Raw genomic sequence first — 13045 nt, forward strand, 5'->3', positions numbered from 1 at the left:
AATTTGATGTTTAATAGGCTTTTCCTTAATCCCTCCTTATTATCCAAGATATTCGCTTATCCAAGCTTCTGCCGGCCCGTTTAGCTTGGATAAGTGAGACTCTACTGTATTAACAAGAAGAGGAGGTGGAGGAAGTAGAAAAACCCTATAGATAAGTTGTAATCTACTGCAAACAAGCACAGGACCCCTTATTCTTTCCTGTGTCCATCTAAAATAGTACATTTCAGCATGCCTTAAATTGGGCATGGGCAAACTTGGGCCCTCCAGGTGTTTTGGACTTTAACTCCCACAATTCCTAACAGCCGATAGGCTGTTAGGAATTGTGGGAGTTGAAGTCCAAAACACCTGGAGGGCCCAAGTTTGCCCATGCCTGACTTAAAAACTGTAATAAAACTTTAGGTGTGCAGCAACTTTATCCTCAGAAATGCAGGAGGTTGGCTATTTAGTTCTGTTAGGATTTTTGTGTGGCTTAACTACACAAGTCCTTCCTTCCTTTTACCTACTCCAATTGCCTGAATGTTTTGTATGTAATGTAATATGTTCAGAAAGAAAAACAAAAACATTTTAGATATAGCCACAAAGTTTTATTTTGGTACAAGGAAATATTGGCTATAATGGCAAACATTAATGTTGATACAGGAAAATATTGGAGATACATACATAAAGCAATGAATGACTTGAAATGGTTTTGAAATTGGGCTTTATGTCCAATTGGCATCTGAATATGTAAATCTAGGGAAGCCTCAACTTGGTCCTTAATTTGCCTTTTTGTAAGCGTAAGATGACAACCTCGATCCGCATCCATGGGTGAATAAAAAGGCGAAAACCTTTTTACTCAAGTAGGCTTTTAAAGATCATGTCAAAGGGTGCTGTTGATTATGTTTTTATGGACTTCAACTAAGATTTTTTAACATTATTGATATTTAATTCTGTTTTAATGTTTGTGTATTTGTATAATTGAACTTGAGATAACTCCACTGTCTTCTTGTCCTTATCTAAAATACTGACTTATGCTAAGATTAAATCGGAGAGGGAAATCTCCAGGAAAGATGAGGGAAGAAAGTGCTTCATCCTACAGCTTGGAAGCTACTTGCTCAGAGATCAGTTTAGATATTTAAGCTCAGTGAAGACCTGGGGCCATAAACCAAAAATCATATCTGTTTCGGACTTGACAAGGCTCTAACCAAAGGCATAGACAAACTTCAGCCCTCCGGGTGTTTTTGACTTCAACTCCCACAATTCCTAACAGCCTACTGGAAGTTAGGAATTGTGGGACTTGAAGTCCAAAACACCTGGAGGAGGTCCTAAGTTTGCCCAGGCCTGCTCTAACCAAAGGTGTGGATCAACTCGGCTGCAATCTAGACCTTGCTAAAGAAAGCGGAATGGTGCTTCACTCACCATCCAGTCTGGCATGTGGAAAGCCGAGGCTCCTGAGCTGCTGCTCCACTTCTCCATCGCAGGTGCAGGTCAAGCGTGATGCAGATGCAGTCCAAAGCAGGAGGGCTTTGATTTGGATCTGAAATCCTGGTTGCAACCTCTTTCAAACTGTCTCTCAAGTTGAACCTGTGGCTTGTTTCTGCTTCGAATCCGGGCCCAGGAGAAAAAGGACGCCTTTATCTCTAGCTGTGGCTTTTATCGCTTTCAAACAAACTCCTCCAAGAAGATGCTGCCTGCTTGGTTTGGCTCAGGTTGGCTGCGGACGACACGAAGGCGACCTCGGTGGGATGTGCGAGTGGCCATCTCTCTTCGGAGGCCTATGTATGTACCCCCAGCGGAGTGCGTCACCTGACCAACCGATAGCGGGGATCAATACGGCGCAAGGCCAAGAAGGCAATTTACCCCACACATGGCTTTGCAAAACACACGTCTTCCCACATGTAGCTTGAAGGCTTGATGGCATTAAAAGTTCAGACAACAGGAGCAAAAGACCCCGTGGGATTTCCAGCAGCCAGGCAAGAACACCTGGCGGTGGGCCAGCAAAGGAATACTTGGAATTAACTTCCCCAAAGCCTTGACTTTTGGGAGAACTGAAAAGCTATTGTTCTCACAATCACTCTTAGGACCATTTGTTTGCTCATAGCTCCATCTGCCGTGCAGCAGCGAAGGGAACATTATCTGAATGAAGCTGCACAGCTTGGAAGGTTCTTATCCACACAGTTACATTCGCTTCTTAAAACTCCAGGGTTTAGTTTTTTCCAAGAAAAATACAACAGGTCTGTGATATACACACACACACAAGGTATGACAGCCATAGTATCAATACTGCATCTGAAGAAGTGGATTTATATTCATAAAAGCTCATGCAACCAGTTAAGCCTTATAGGTGCTGCCACATTCCTTTTCAGTTTCATCTTCTAGTCTTCTAGTAAAATTTGTGGCTTTATTTGCTTTCAGATCCATTCACTGGTCTTTTCCGCAATCCATGATTTCCTTAGCACCACAATTCAAACAAGTTGGTAATTTAAAGAAGATATATTTTTGGTTCTCCATCACCACGGCCCCCCATTGACTTACCACAGTAATTTGCCCAGATTATGTCTTTCCCTTCGCAGAATTTCATTTTCCCGTTACAAAGTCAGTCTTGGATAAGACTGTGTTATCCTCTTCCCTTGTTCCAGGCTTACTAGCACCTTCCCTTCTTTTCTTTACTTGGTCCTTTGCTGTTGTATATAACCTCACTGTGAACTGGCCTTTTTAAAGGGACATTTTTCTGGGCTTCTGTCTTGTGCCCTCCATTAAAGAAACCTGCTCTGGCTCTTTCCTTTTGTGTCTCTCTCTTTCAAAAGTTTGGAGAGAGCTACCTGTTTTCTAATGGATGCCGCCTCTTATGAGTTACACATGGTCTCTCTGACCCATTTCAATCAGGGTTTTGTACAGGTCCTTCCATCAACACAGCCTTGACTCAACGTACCAAATGATATTCTAGCACCTAAGTCTCAGTATCAAACATCTGCTCTGATCCTGTTGGGCCTTTCTGAAGCCTTCAACACTTTGGATCATCATATTCGCATCACTGACGATAACAGGGAACACTATGTTCTGGTTCAAATCTTTTTTTGCCTCATTGCTCTTCCTCTGTTGTATTTTGGAGACCTCCGCCAAAACCTTTTTTTTGTAAACGTAGGAGTGCCACAGGGATCAGTTGAGGATCCTCTTCTGTTCTCATTATATACCTTCCTCCTAGGACCTTTTTATTTCAGACCTGGCTTATGTAGATGACACACACATTTTCCAGAATTTTACATCAATTGATCCCTCTGTGTGGAATCCGTCATGGACTATTTGTCGAGCGTCACCACCTTAAGCTGAATGTGGAAAAAACAAAAACAAACAGTAGCTCCTCTTACATGCCCTCCATTGTGTTGATAAGAGTTGGATAGTGATTCCTGTTTCAGTTGCCAGGAATCTCTGACTACCATTTCTTCCTGTGAAGCTTTGTTGGGATGACAGCAAAGGCATGTCATTTCCATGTTTTGAACATTCATAGCTTCTTAACCAGGCATGGACAAACTTGAGCCCTCCAGGTGTTTTTGGACTTCAACTCCCACAATTCTGCAAGTTCTAAACACCTGGAGGGCCAGTCTGCCATGCCTGTTCTTGACTATCAGGATTGCCCATCTGCTTGTCCAGACTTTGGCTTTGTCACACCAAAATTGCTATAGCCTACTGGTGAGTTTGTCAATTCTTGGTCTTTCCTCCCTCTCGCCTTAATTCTCTCTGGGTTGTTCAAAATCTTCCTGAATGTCCACATGTTTCTCCTCTCTGACCCAAATCCCTCCATTGGTTAGCAGTTTGAGCCAAGGCCTGTTCCAATCTTTAGGTTCTCATACTTAGGACTCTGCGTTATAATCTCTGTCGGTACCAAGCAGCTTGGCTAACAGGGCATGCACAGTGTGGGAACTTCAGATCTACAGGCAAAGGATTATTTCTGCTCCATTGACTTGCACAGCTCTGTCAAGACTGCAAGACTTTCGTAATCAGACTCTGTATTTGTGAAATGGTCTACCTCTGGGCTACTGCGTAAAAGAGGATCTCCCCTGTCTTTGAAAGATGCGGAAGACCTTCCTCATTGATTGACAGGATTAACCTGTTCAGTTGTGCCTGAGATTGGTGAGTTGTTGGGGTTTTTATCTCTATAGTATAGTGCTTTATTGTCTTTACCTCTGACTTTATATATAAACGTTCCAACCATTGGTGGAAAGGGCAGTACAGAGCTTCATCATTCATATGTTGAGATAAAAGATAACTCATTCTAGGACTTCTATCAGAGGAAAACAACTGTGGAATGTAATAAAAGGAGATGGATATAACTCAGGCCTGTTAGGAATTGTGGGAGTTTGGAGTCCAAAAAACCTGGAAGGCCAAAGTTTGCCCAGGCCTGATTAACCTATTTAGCAGAAATAGAAAAAACAGGAAAGGAAGAAGAGAAACGTATGTTAAAGAAGGTAAATTTAGACTACCAATATTTGTTAGAAGTCAAACTCTGCCAAGGATATAAGGCCCAACTATTTCATCAAGGATATAAGGGCCAACAAAATTGCCTCACTGATCCTTTTATTGTACAGAAAGTGGAAGAGGACACAATCCAACACCGTCTTGAGCAAAGCAACATTACCTCCTTCTCCCTACTTTTTCTTATCTCTATGAGATATGACTTAGGGGACAATCATTGCACAGGGCTAAAACTATACACCTTCCCCAACCATTTTGCCCCACTAAGGAGAATAGCTTTTCCCTGGCTTACTGTGGGCCAGGCAATATAGGCACAGAGCCAGCATGGTGCAGCCTTTATTTAAGTTGATCGAGATGCAAACTTGATCCTTACTCCACCTGAAGTTTCACTCTAGAATTAATTCTGCTCAATTCTTCACTTAGCCATTACATTTTGCCCACCTAAGGAGAAAGCAGTAAATTATTGAAGGCAGACCCTGCTAATGAGATTACCAATACCCTCTGCCACTCAGAGGACAAGTTACAAAACAGGCTTCGACCTACTCGGAAAAGACGGAGCATGGACGCCAGAGGGAGCTAGGGATCCACACAAATGATCCCAGACAAATCAAAGCCAGCTAGTTGCAAATACCTTACCTCACCTTTAGTTGCAAATAACATGATTAAAATCCACACCTTTCTGTGGGAATCATGATGAATCAATAATGGGTGACTATTAACACTGTGGAGCTATTACGCTCACAAGGTTTTATCAACTTGGTCAAGGACTCTGAGAGATTTATCATAAGTCCAGCCAAACTAATGAGTCCACCATAGATAGGACATACCAGACCAAAAGATAGTGACTCCCACGGGAAATGCAGCCTCATTTGAAGGAGTCACTATGGTCCAAGCGCAGAAGACCTCACTGTTTAAAGCCCAGGGCTATCAGAGAGGCTTCTTTTGTGAGTTTTTGCATTCATCTCGAATCCTCTCTGAAATGAGGCAAATGCAGACTCATTTTAAGATGACAGTATGGTCCAAATTCAGAAGTCCACCTTATTTAAAGTCCACAAGTAAAACAGAGGCCCTCCTGTGAATTTCTGTACACATATTTAACCTTTTCTGAGATGCTTCCCATTAAAAAGTATCATAGAGCAAAGACAACAAGCTAGAATGGAAGAGAAACTGCTGAAACACCATAGTCCTCTTTTCTCCTTGCTCTTAGATCTTACGCATAGGACTTTTCCCTTTGGTTTTCTGCAGCAACCACTTCACAGGGGTTAAAATTATGTAAACAGTAGGCTATGAGTTCATTGTATGATTAAGCAACCACATGTCTGTGAAACAATACTGACAAATCCAAGTCAGATCGACTCAATTCTGTGTCTTAAAACAAGAATAACCCATTTCAAACTCCACTGTATCTAGTTCTGGGCAAAACAATTCAAGAAGGATATTGAAAAGCAAGGAGGTGTCCAGAGAAGGAAGGGTCAATGGCCTGGAAACCAGAAATACTTCTGAAGACCAGATATACAGCTGAAGGAGCTGGATACGTTTAGCTTGCAGAAAAGAAGGCTGAAAGAAAGGGACATGAGAGCCATGTTTACATATTGGAAAGGAGGTTCCATTGAGGAGGAAGAAAGGTTGTTTTCTGCTGCTTTAGAGAACAGGACACAATTGAGCAATGGATTCAAATGGCAGGAAGAAAGATTCCACCTAAACATTAGGAAGAGCTTGCTAGCTGTAAAGGCTGTTCAGGAGTGCTTTGATTGTGTCTTCCTGTCTGGAAGAAGGTCATTGGATTGGATGACCCATAGGTCTCGCCCAGTTCTATGATTCTACATGAGATTACAATGCACTTTGCAAATACAATTTGCCAAGACGTTTTGTCACATATGCATACTACCCTATGCCCACCTTAAGTCAAATCACTTGCGAAGCGCAAGAGCCTAATGCCTCCCTTAAACAAGTTCCAGAATTCCTCAGCCAGCTCTGCTGGCTTCCTGTAAAACAGAGCTGGCGTAAGTGTGAACAGGAGTCGAATTGTGAGTTTTCCCACTTCCTCCTGGCTGTGGCCAAGCCAAGGTGGGTGGGATCCCCAGCAGCCTTACTAGTTGGCACACAATTCCCACTCTGCAGCCATGGAAATTCACAAGCTGCGAAGAAGCTGTGAGATGCAAATCCTGGAATTTGTCACTGGAGCCCTTGCTAATTACACACAAAACAGCCCTAGACGCAGGCACGTTCCTCTCTGGAGGGAAGAGCACTGGTGTTTCAGACGACGTTCCTTCTTGGAATCCCAAGAACTGGGTTCAAACACTATTCCCAAATGTCCCTGGTGTGATGAGGTTGCCTGAGTGACACATGAAGCTGAATTCCTCCTTGACTCATTGCTTCTCTTATTACTCATCCTGCCTCTTGCGCAAACCCACCCAGCCACCCCCACCCCATCTGCCGGATCACGCTGCCAATCTTTCACTATTTCCATGACTCCTTAATGATAGCTAGGAGTTTGCTCTGTTATTCGCAGGATGTCCTGGCACAGAGGTAATACTAACCAAGTCAAAGCCAGAGCGGCACCATTTTGAGCACATGGAGAGATTTGGTATTTAGTCTCAATATTTTTGGACTTCGGAGATGTAGAAGTGGCTATGATTCATATGTGGCTACAAGGCAACATTTAAAAAAAAAATGGAATAGTGTTTTACAATTCTTATCAGATCAGTTGAACCAAAATCTACTCTATAGGTAGTCCTTGAGTTACAAACAAGATAGGTTCGGTAGGTTTGTTCTGAAGTTGAATTTTTATGTAAATCAGATCAGGGACATTTTTAAAGTGTCACTCCAAATAGATAGATAGATAGATAGATAGATAGATAGATAGATAGATAGATAGATAGAGTGAGTTTTGGATTGCTTAGAGAAGGGTTAGCACCCCGGTGGTGTTTCCTTTGCTGCCTGTGCTCCTGTTCAGAAGATTTCACCACAATTTCTGTCCCTGTGATCACTGGATTTTGGAAAATCTGGTTTATTGTGGAAACAGGGATTGGAAATAAAGCTTCAGCAGATACCCCCTTTCCCCATGATAATAAATCTTTCAGGAGTAGATTTCCCTCCCGAGAAATAGATTTCTCTCACTTCCTGTTGTCTTACCCCCGTTCTTAACTATGAGTCATTTGCAAGTCAGATGTTCGTAACTCGGGGACTGTCTGTACTGTATTGTGAGGCTTTTCTCTCAATTTTTGAAGCATCCAATTCAACATTTAAGTATAAAGAATTGATTCCAATTCTCCCGATAGCAGTATGCTAAGTAATTGCCAAACACTGGAAATTCATAACTGAGATTTTTCTCTTTTTGTAAAAATTAGGGGCATCAAAGAGAAAAACAGATGGAGTTATGTTTGCTTCTATTTGGTTTCCATTTATTATATAGACAGAAACTAAAATCACACCATTTCAACCTCCAAAACAATATTTGAGCTTCTGGACTAACTCATTTTAACTGTTCCCAATCTGAGAATGGACATTCAAATAATATATTTGGACCTGCTGGTATTGAACTGACATACAGATCTTACAATGGAGTTGAATTTTAATTATTAATTTATTTTGGGTTTTGCTTCTATATTTTCCCATAGCTGTCCTCAATCTGTCTATTACTAAATGTTAACACATATTTTAAAAGAAATAGGGGGTGGCACGCCTGCAACTGATACTTTCGTCTCTTTCTTCTATTACACATGAATAGCAAGGTGAGTGAAGGAAACTTAAGAAAGGTCTGCTATTTGAATAAAAGACAATGATCAGCAAGAGTCTCACATCTTGCAAGGAAGCTTGACGATTATTTGCACAATAGCCAAAGTCTGAAACAGCATGCAAATCCAGCACTCACAAAAATGGCATGTATCCACTTTTGTGAGTGAGCATGCTCTCCAGATATACAAACATCAACTTTTCATAGAGAAAGTACTTAGTAGAAAGTCCATGAGAGAAAGTACTTGGTAAATTTCATCCAAGGAAGTTGTAGCTGAAGGTGCTGAGGCTGTGAGTAACCTCATCTTGTTCTGGAAGGCCTTGCCAGGGGGAAATGGGAGAAGGGCAGGTCAAAGTGCTGGAGTTGCCCAACAGCATGAAACGGAGCGACTTGACAGGACAAAAGTTCACCAAGACAATGTTCCAGCTCATGCCTCTGATAAGGAGCTTCTAATTGCATGAGACCTGCACAGAAGCTGAACAAAAACACTAAAAGCATTAAAATGCACTGCACCAATTCAAGGACGATTATGAAGGGGAAAAAAAAATCAAAGGCAAAAATCATTACAGGAAACTCTTAATGGGCAAAGACTTTCCAACTATTGATAAGCCATTACTTCATCTTCAGTCCTTGGTACAGAAAGGGATGTTATTGTTTTTTAAGTAGACATGTCTGACATGACATGCTCGTTGTCATATTGTTCATATTGGCTCTTCTTCCTGTTGTGGGTCTAAGAACATCACATGTTGTTCAAATCATGGGTGGTCATATTCTCATATTTCAAAATAAAAGGGCAGCTGTATAACAATTCTTCAAGGGCAGATGGAGTGACTGAAACACTTCCAAGCCATTTGGGGCCTCAGTATAACTCAATGGAAGACAGAAGGAAGAAATATACAACTATACAGGGAATTAATCCACTGTCTGGTTTGAGTATTAGACTCAAGACTAGAGTTTGAATTCCCACTTAGCCATGGAAGCTCATTTGATGCCCTTAGGTACAGCAAACCAAACCTCTTTGGAGTATATCTTGCACACAAACCCCCAGCAGAGTATTGTCATATGTCTGAAAGTCAACATAATAATAATAATAACATCATCAACAACAAAAACATGAAGTGGCTTGAGTCTCTAGGTCCCAACTTCTCTTGGCCATGGAAATCCACTGGATTTCCTTGGACAAGTCTGTCTCTCTTGGCTTCAGAGAAAGGGAAACCATCTCCTTATAAACCTTACCAAGAAAACCTTAAGATAGGATTGTCATAGATCATGCCCAACATGAAGGCTTAGAATCACATATTTGGAAGACTCCCCCAAAGATCATCCAATGCAGCCCACTGCCAGGCAGAAAGACACAATCAAAGTCCTCTTGACAAATGGTCATCCAGCTTCTGCTTGAAGACATCCAGAAAGGAGACTCCATTGGACATATTCCATATTCCACTGCTGGAACAGCTCTGACTGTCAAGAAGTTCTTCCTAATATTTAGGTGCAATCTCTTTTCTCGCAATTTGAATCCATTGCTTCTTGTGTCCTAGTCTCTAGAGCAGCAGAAAACAAACTTGCCTTCCTCCTCAATGGAACATTCTTTCAAATACTTACGATATACTATGATTAATGGTTGATTACATTTTGAGGGGAGTAACCTTGTAATATTGGTTTATAAATGAAATAATAATACAGTTTGTCCATCATAATCTAAGTTTTCAGACTCAGAGTGGGAAGACTGGGAACGATGGATAAATGCAGGAAAGGAGAGAAGCAACAGACAAGAAGGGCAGATATGAAGAGCTCTCTCTTTTTATTTTGCTTTGAGAACACCAAGCCCAAGAATCCAAACCCAGCTCCGCTCACAAATCTGCCAAAAAATGATTCATTCAAGAATATACTGGATACTTTGGGGAGATGCATTCAGTAGTGGGGATTTGCACGATACAGTGAGCAAACACTGTTTAGTAATCCACTGGGAGCATGAGGGAACTACTCACACACGCATGTTCACCTCAGGGAATGCTCAAATGAGCGCCACTCAAGGAAAGTTTATCACCCCGCTTATGTGTTAAGACGTGAACATTTGCCCCCTTTGGCCACCTTGGCTGTGCCACTGGGGTCTTCTTACTATTCTTGGCGTCCCAGGCTTAACTGGGCTTAAGTTACGTAAGCTATATCCCCTGTGAGACGTAGAGCTGTCTGCCATAGCCAGAGAGTCCAGGTTACAAGATTCATGTTACCCTAAAATATTTATCCCAAATAAAGGCCAACCAGAACAGTGAAATTGGAATAGAAACTGGAGGTGGTACTCCCAAAAGGTCCAATGCAGATGGGTTTAAAACAGTCATTCCTTGGATGCAAAAAAGGTTTACTGACTCACATCCTTCCATCTCACACTTCTGGCTGAAAGTGTTGTCCCTAAAAGTGGGATCACCCTATTGTTTGCATCACAGTCTTGCAGCCAGAACCTCTCCTCTCTTTCAGTTTTAGCTCTTCCAAGATATTATGTCTGACTGCCACTGGGTTGTGCCTACTGAGGCCCTAAAATGCTACCCTTGACCAAAATCAGGGGGCTCCAAGGTTTCCCTGTCTCCTTTTTATTTGTGAGAAGGTGGGTTTGTACTTGATTTGGAAGAAGCTGGATTCGTGCTCAGGTCTCCAACTCACTCTGATGGACCCTCCATATTGTTACAAGGGGATTCACAGAACTTAGAATCATAGGCTAAGAGAATAATAGAGTTGGAAGAGACCACATGGGCCATCTAGTTCAACCCCCTTCTTCCATGCAGGAAAAGCACAATCAAAACATCCCTGACAGATGGCCATCCAGCCTCTGTTTAAAAGCCTCCAAGGAAGGAGCTTCCACCACTCTCTGAGAAACTCTAAGAAGTTCTTCCTAATGTTCAAGTAGAATCTCCTCTCCTGTAATTTGAACCCATTGCTCCAAGTCTGAGTTTCCAGGACAGCAAAAAAGAAGCTTGCTCCCTCTTCCTTATGATATCCTTTCACATAATTATACATGGCTCTCATGTCTCCTCTCAGTCTTCTCTTCTGCAGGATAAACAGACCCAGTTCTTTAAGACGCTCCTCAGAGGGCATGGTCTCCAGACCTTTGATCATTTTAGTCACCCTCCTCTGGACACCTTCCAGCTTGTCAATATCTCTTTAGAACAGTGGTGCTCAGAATTGAACAGGTGATTCCAGGTGAAGTCTAACCAAAGCAAAATAGAGAGGCACCATGACTTCCCTTGATCTAGACACTAGACACATTGTTGGCTCATGTTCAACTTGTCCATAAAGACTCCAAGATCTTTCTCACATGGACTGTTTGTTGTCAAGCCAGGCATCACCCATTCTGCATCTTTGCTTTTCATTTTTTCTGCATAAGTGTAGTATCTTACATATGTCCTTGCTGAAATTCATTTTGCGTCCAACTTGTTCTTACCAGGGATATCAATACAGTTGTTCCACATGAATGCAGCCTAGGTGCTCCCCCATGGGAGTACCCAATAATGAGTCTTATTTTCTTACACACCAAGGAGGCAGGTTCACTTTTCTAGTCTCAGGAAACTGTGACACTTTGAGCACAGACTTGAGCATGATGCTGGCAAGACATGCCTCTTTCTGTTGTAAGTGTCACCATTCATTTATCTCCCTTTCCTATCACAATGTACTTCAGGCCATTCTATTCCACATGGTGGCCCATGAACCAGTGCCAATCTGCAAGCTATTAATTGCTGGCCTACAGTGAGCCTGGGAGAGAAAATCAATGGTAACCAATACTGGCATACTGGGAGAAAGGAATCCAGTCAATCCTCTACATCTTAAGAACCACTGTTTAACATTGAGCAGCAATAGGTATTTCCAAGTCTCAACAAACTTCTAACTCACCCAAGTGCCATCCCAAAATGCTCAGTTTGAAAGAACCAGTAGGACTCTGCATTATTTCATGATCCTTCTTTTCGCCATACACTGAATCAAAAGTATAAATCAATCCATTACAGAATGTGCAGTAAATAAAATCACAATAAAGCCAACAAGTGTAACCTCCTATTTGCTTCCTGCCAAAACAGCACCTTCTCTGCAACTTGTTCGGGCTTGACACTCTGCAAATGCATTCAGGACACGTGTAGAAGGGTGGGAACAGCCTTTCGTGTGCCTGTCCCATCCTCCCCTCCCCTTCCTTGTATTTTTCCAATTGAGAAAGCGAGATGATGCATGGCTACAAAGGCCTGCTTGCCCAGGACTACCCAGCAAGGCCTATGGGCAAGTGAGGGCCTGGAAGTCGGCAATCTATGATTCATATTGCATTGTCTTCACAGTGATTCAATGCAGTTGTGCTGACTTCACAGAGACCAAAGCTTTAAAACACGAAACTGTTTTAATCTTTTAAAACCTGTTTTAGCTTGCTTGAGCCTTTTTAATTATTGTATGGCTTTAAAATGTTTTCATAGAATCATAGAGTTGGAAGAGACCACATGGGGAATCGAGTCCAACCCACTTCTACCATGCAGGAAAAGCACAATCCAAATACGTCTTTACCACCTTGAGACCTTTCGATGCAGGGTGTGATGGAAGCATTTTAATATATAAAAATGCATAGCTGATGAATGTATTATGCTAGCCAAAAGCATGCCAACAAATACTTTTAAATACCCTTCTTCTGATCACAGGTCTATGTGAAGTCCTATTTTTTAAAGAAAATTACTGGATGTTATTACAGTAGATCACTTATCCAAGTCTCGCTTATCCAAGCCTCTGGATAATCCAAGCCATTTTTGTAGTCAATGTTTTCAATATATCGTGATATTTTGGTGCTAAATTCGTAAATACAGTAATTACAACATAACATAGCCTACTGGCTAT

The 13045-nt window shown here is 41.8% G+C and overlaps 1 protein-coding gene across 2 annotated transcripts in view; it reads right to left on the minus strand.

The window, feature by feature from the left end:
• The window catches only part of ahcyl2 (adenosylhomocysteinase like 2), a 140314-nt gene that overhangs the window by 84505 nt on the left and 42764 nt on the right, over positions 1-13045 (minus strand). Inside the window, exon 1 of one of the 2 annotated variants that reach the window (XM_062983371.1) lies at positions 1399-1862. The exons of the other annotated variant lie outside the window; for it this stretch is intronic. Within the exon in view, the coding sequence (XP_062839441.1) occupies positions 1399-1455 (57 nt within the window). The 5' untranslated portion in view covers positions 1456-1862. Of the gene's footprint in view, positions 1-1398; positions 1863-13045 lie in introns of those variants that run through there. 2 annotated transcript variants of the gene reach the window in all.

This window comes from Anolis carolinensis, chromosome 5 (assembly GCF_035594765.1).
Source record: "Anolis carolinensis isolate JA03-04 chromosome 5, rAnoCar3.1.pri, whole genome shotgun sequence".
In the NCBI taxonomy this organism is placed as follows: domain Eukaryota; kingdom Metazoa; phylum Chordata; class Lepidosauria; order Squamata; family Dactyloidae; genus Anolis; species Anolis carolinensis.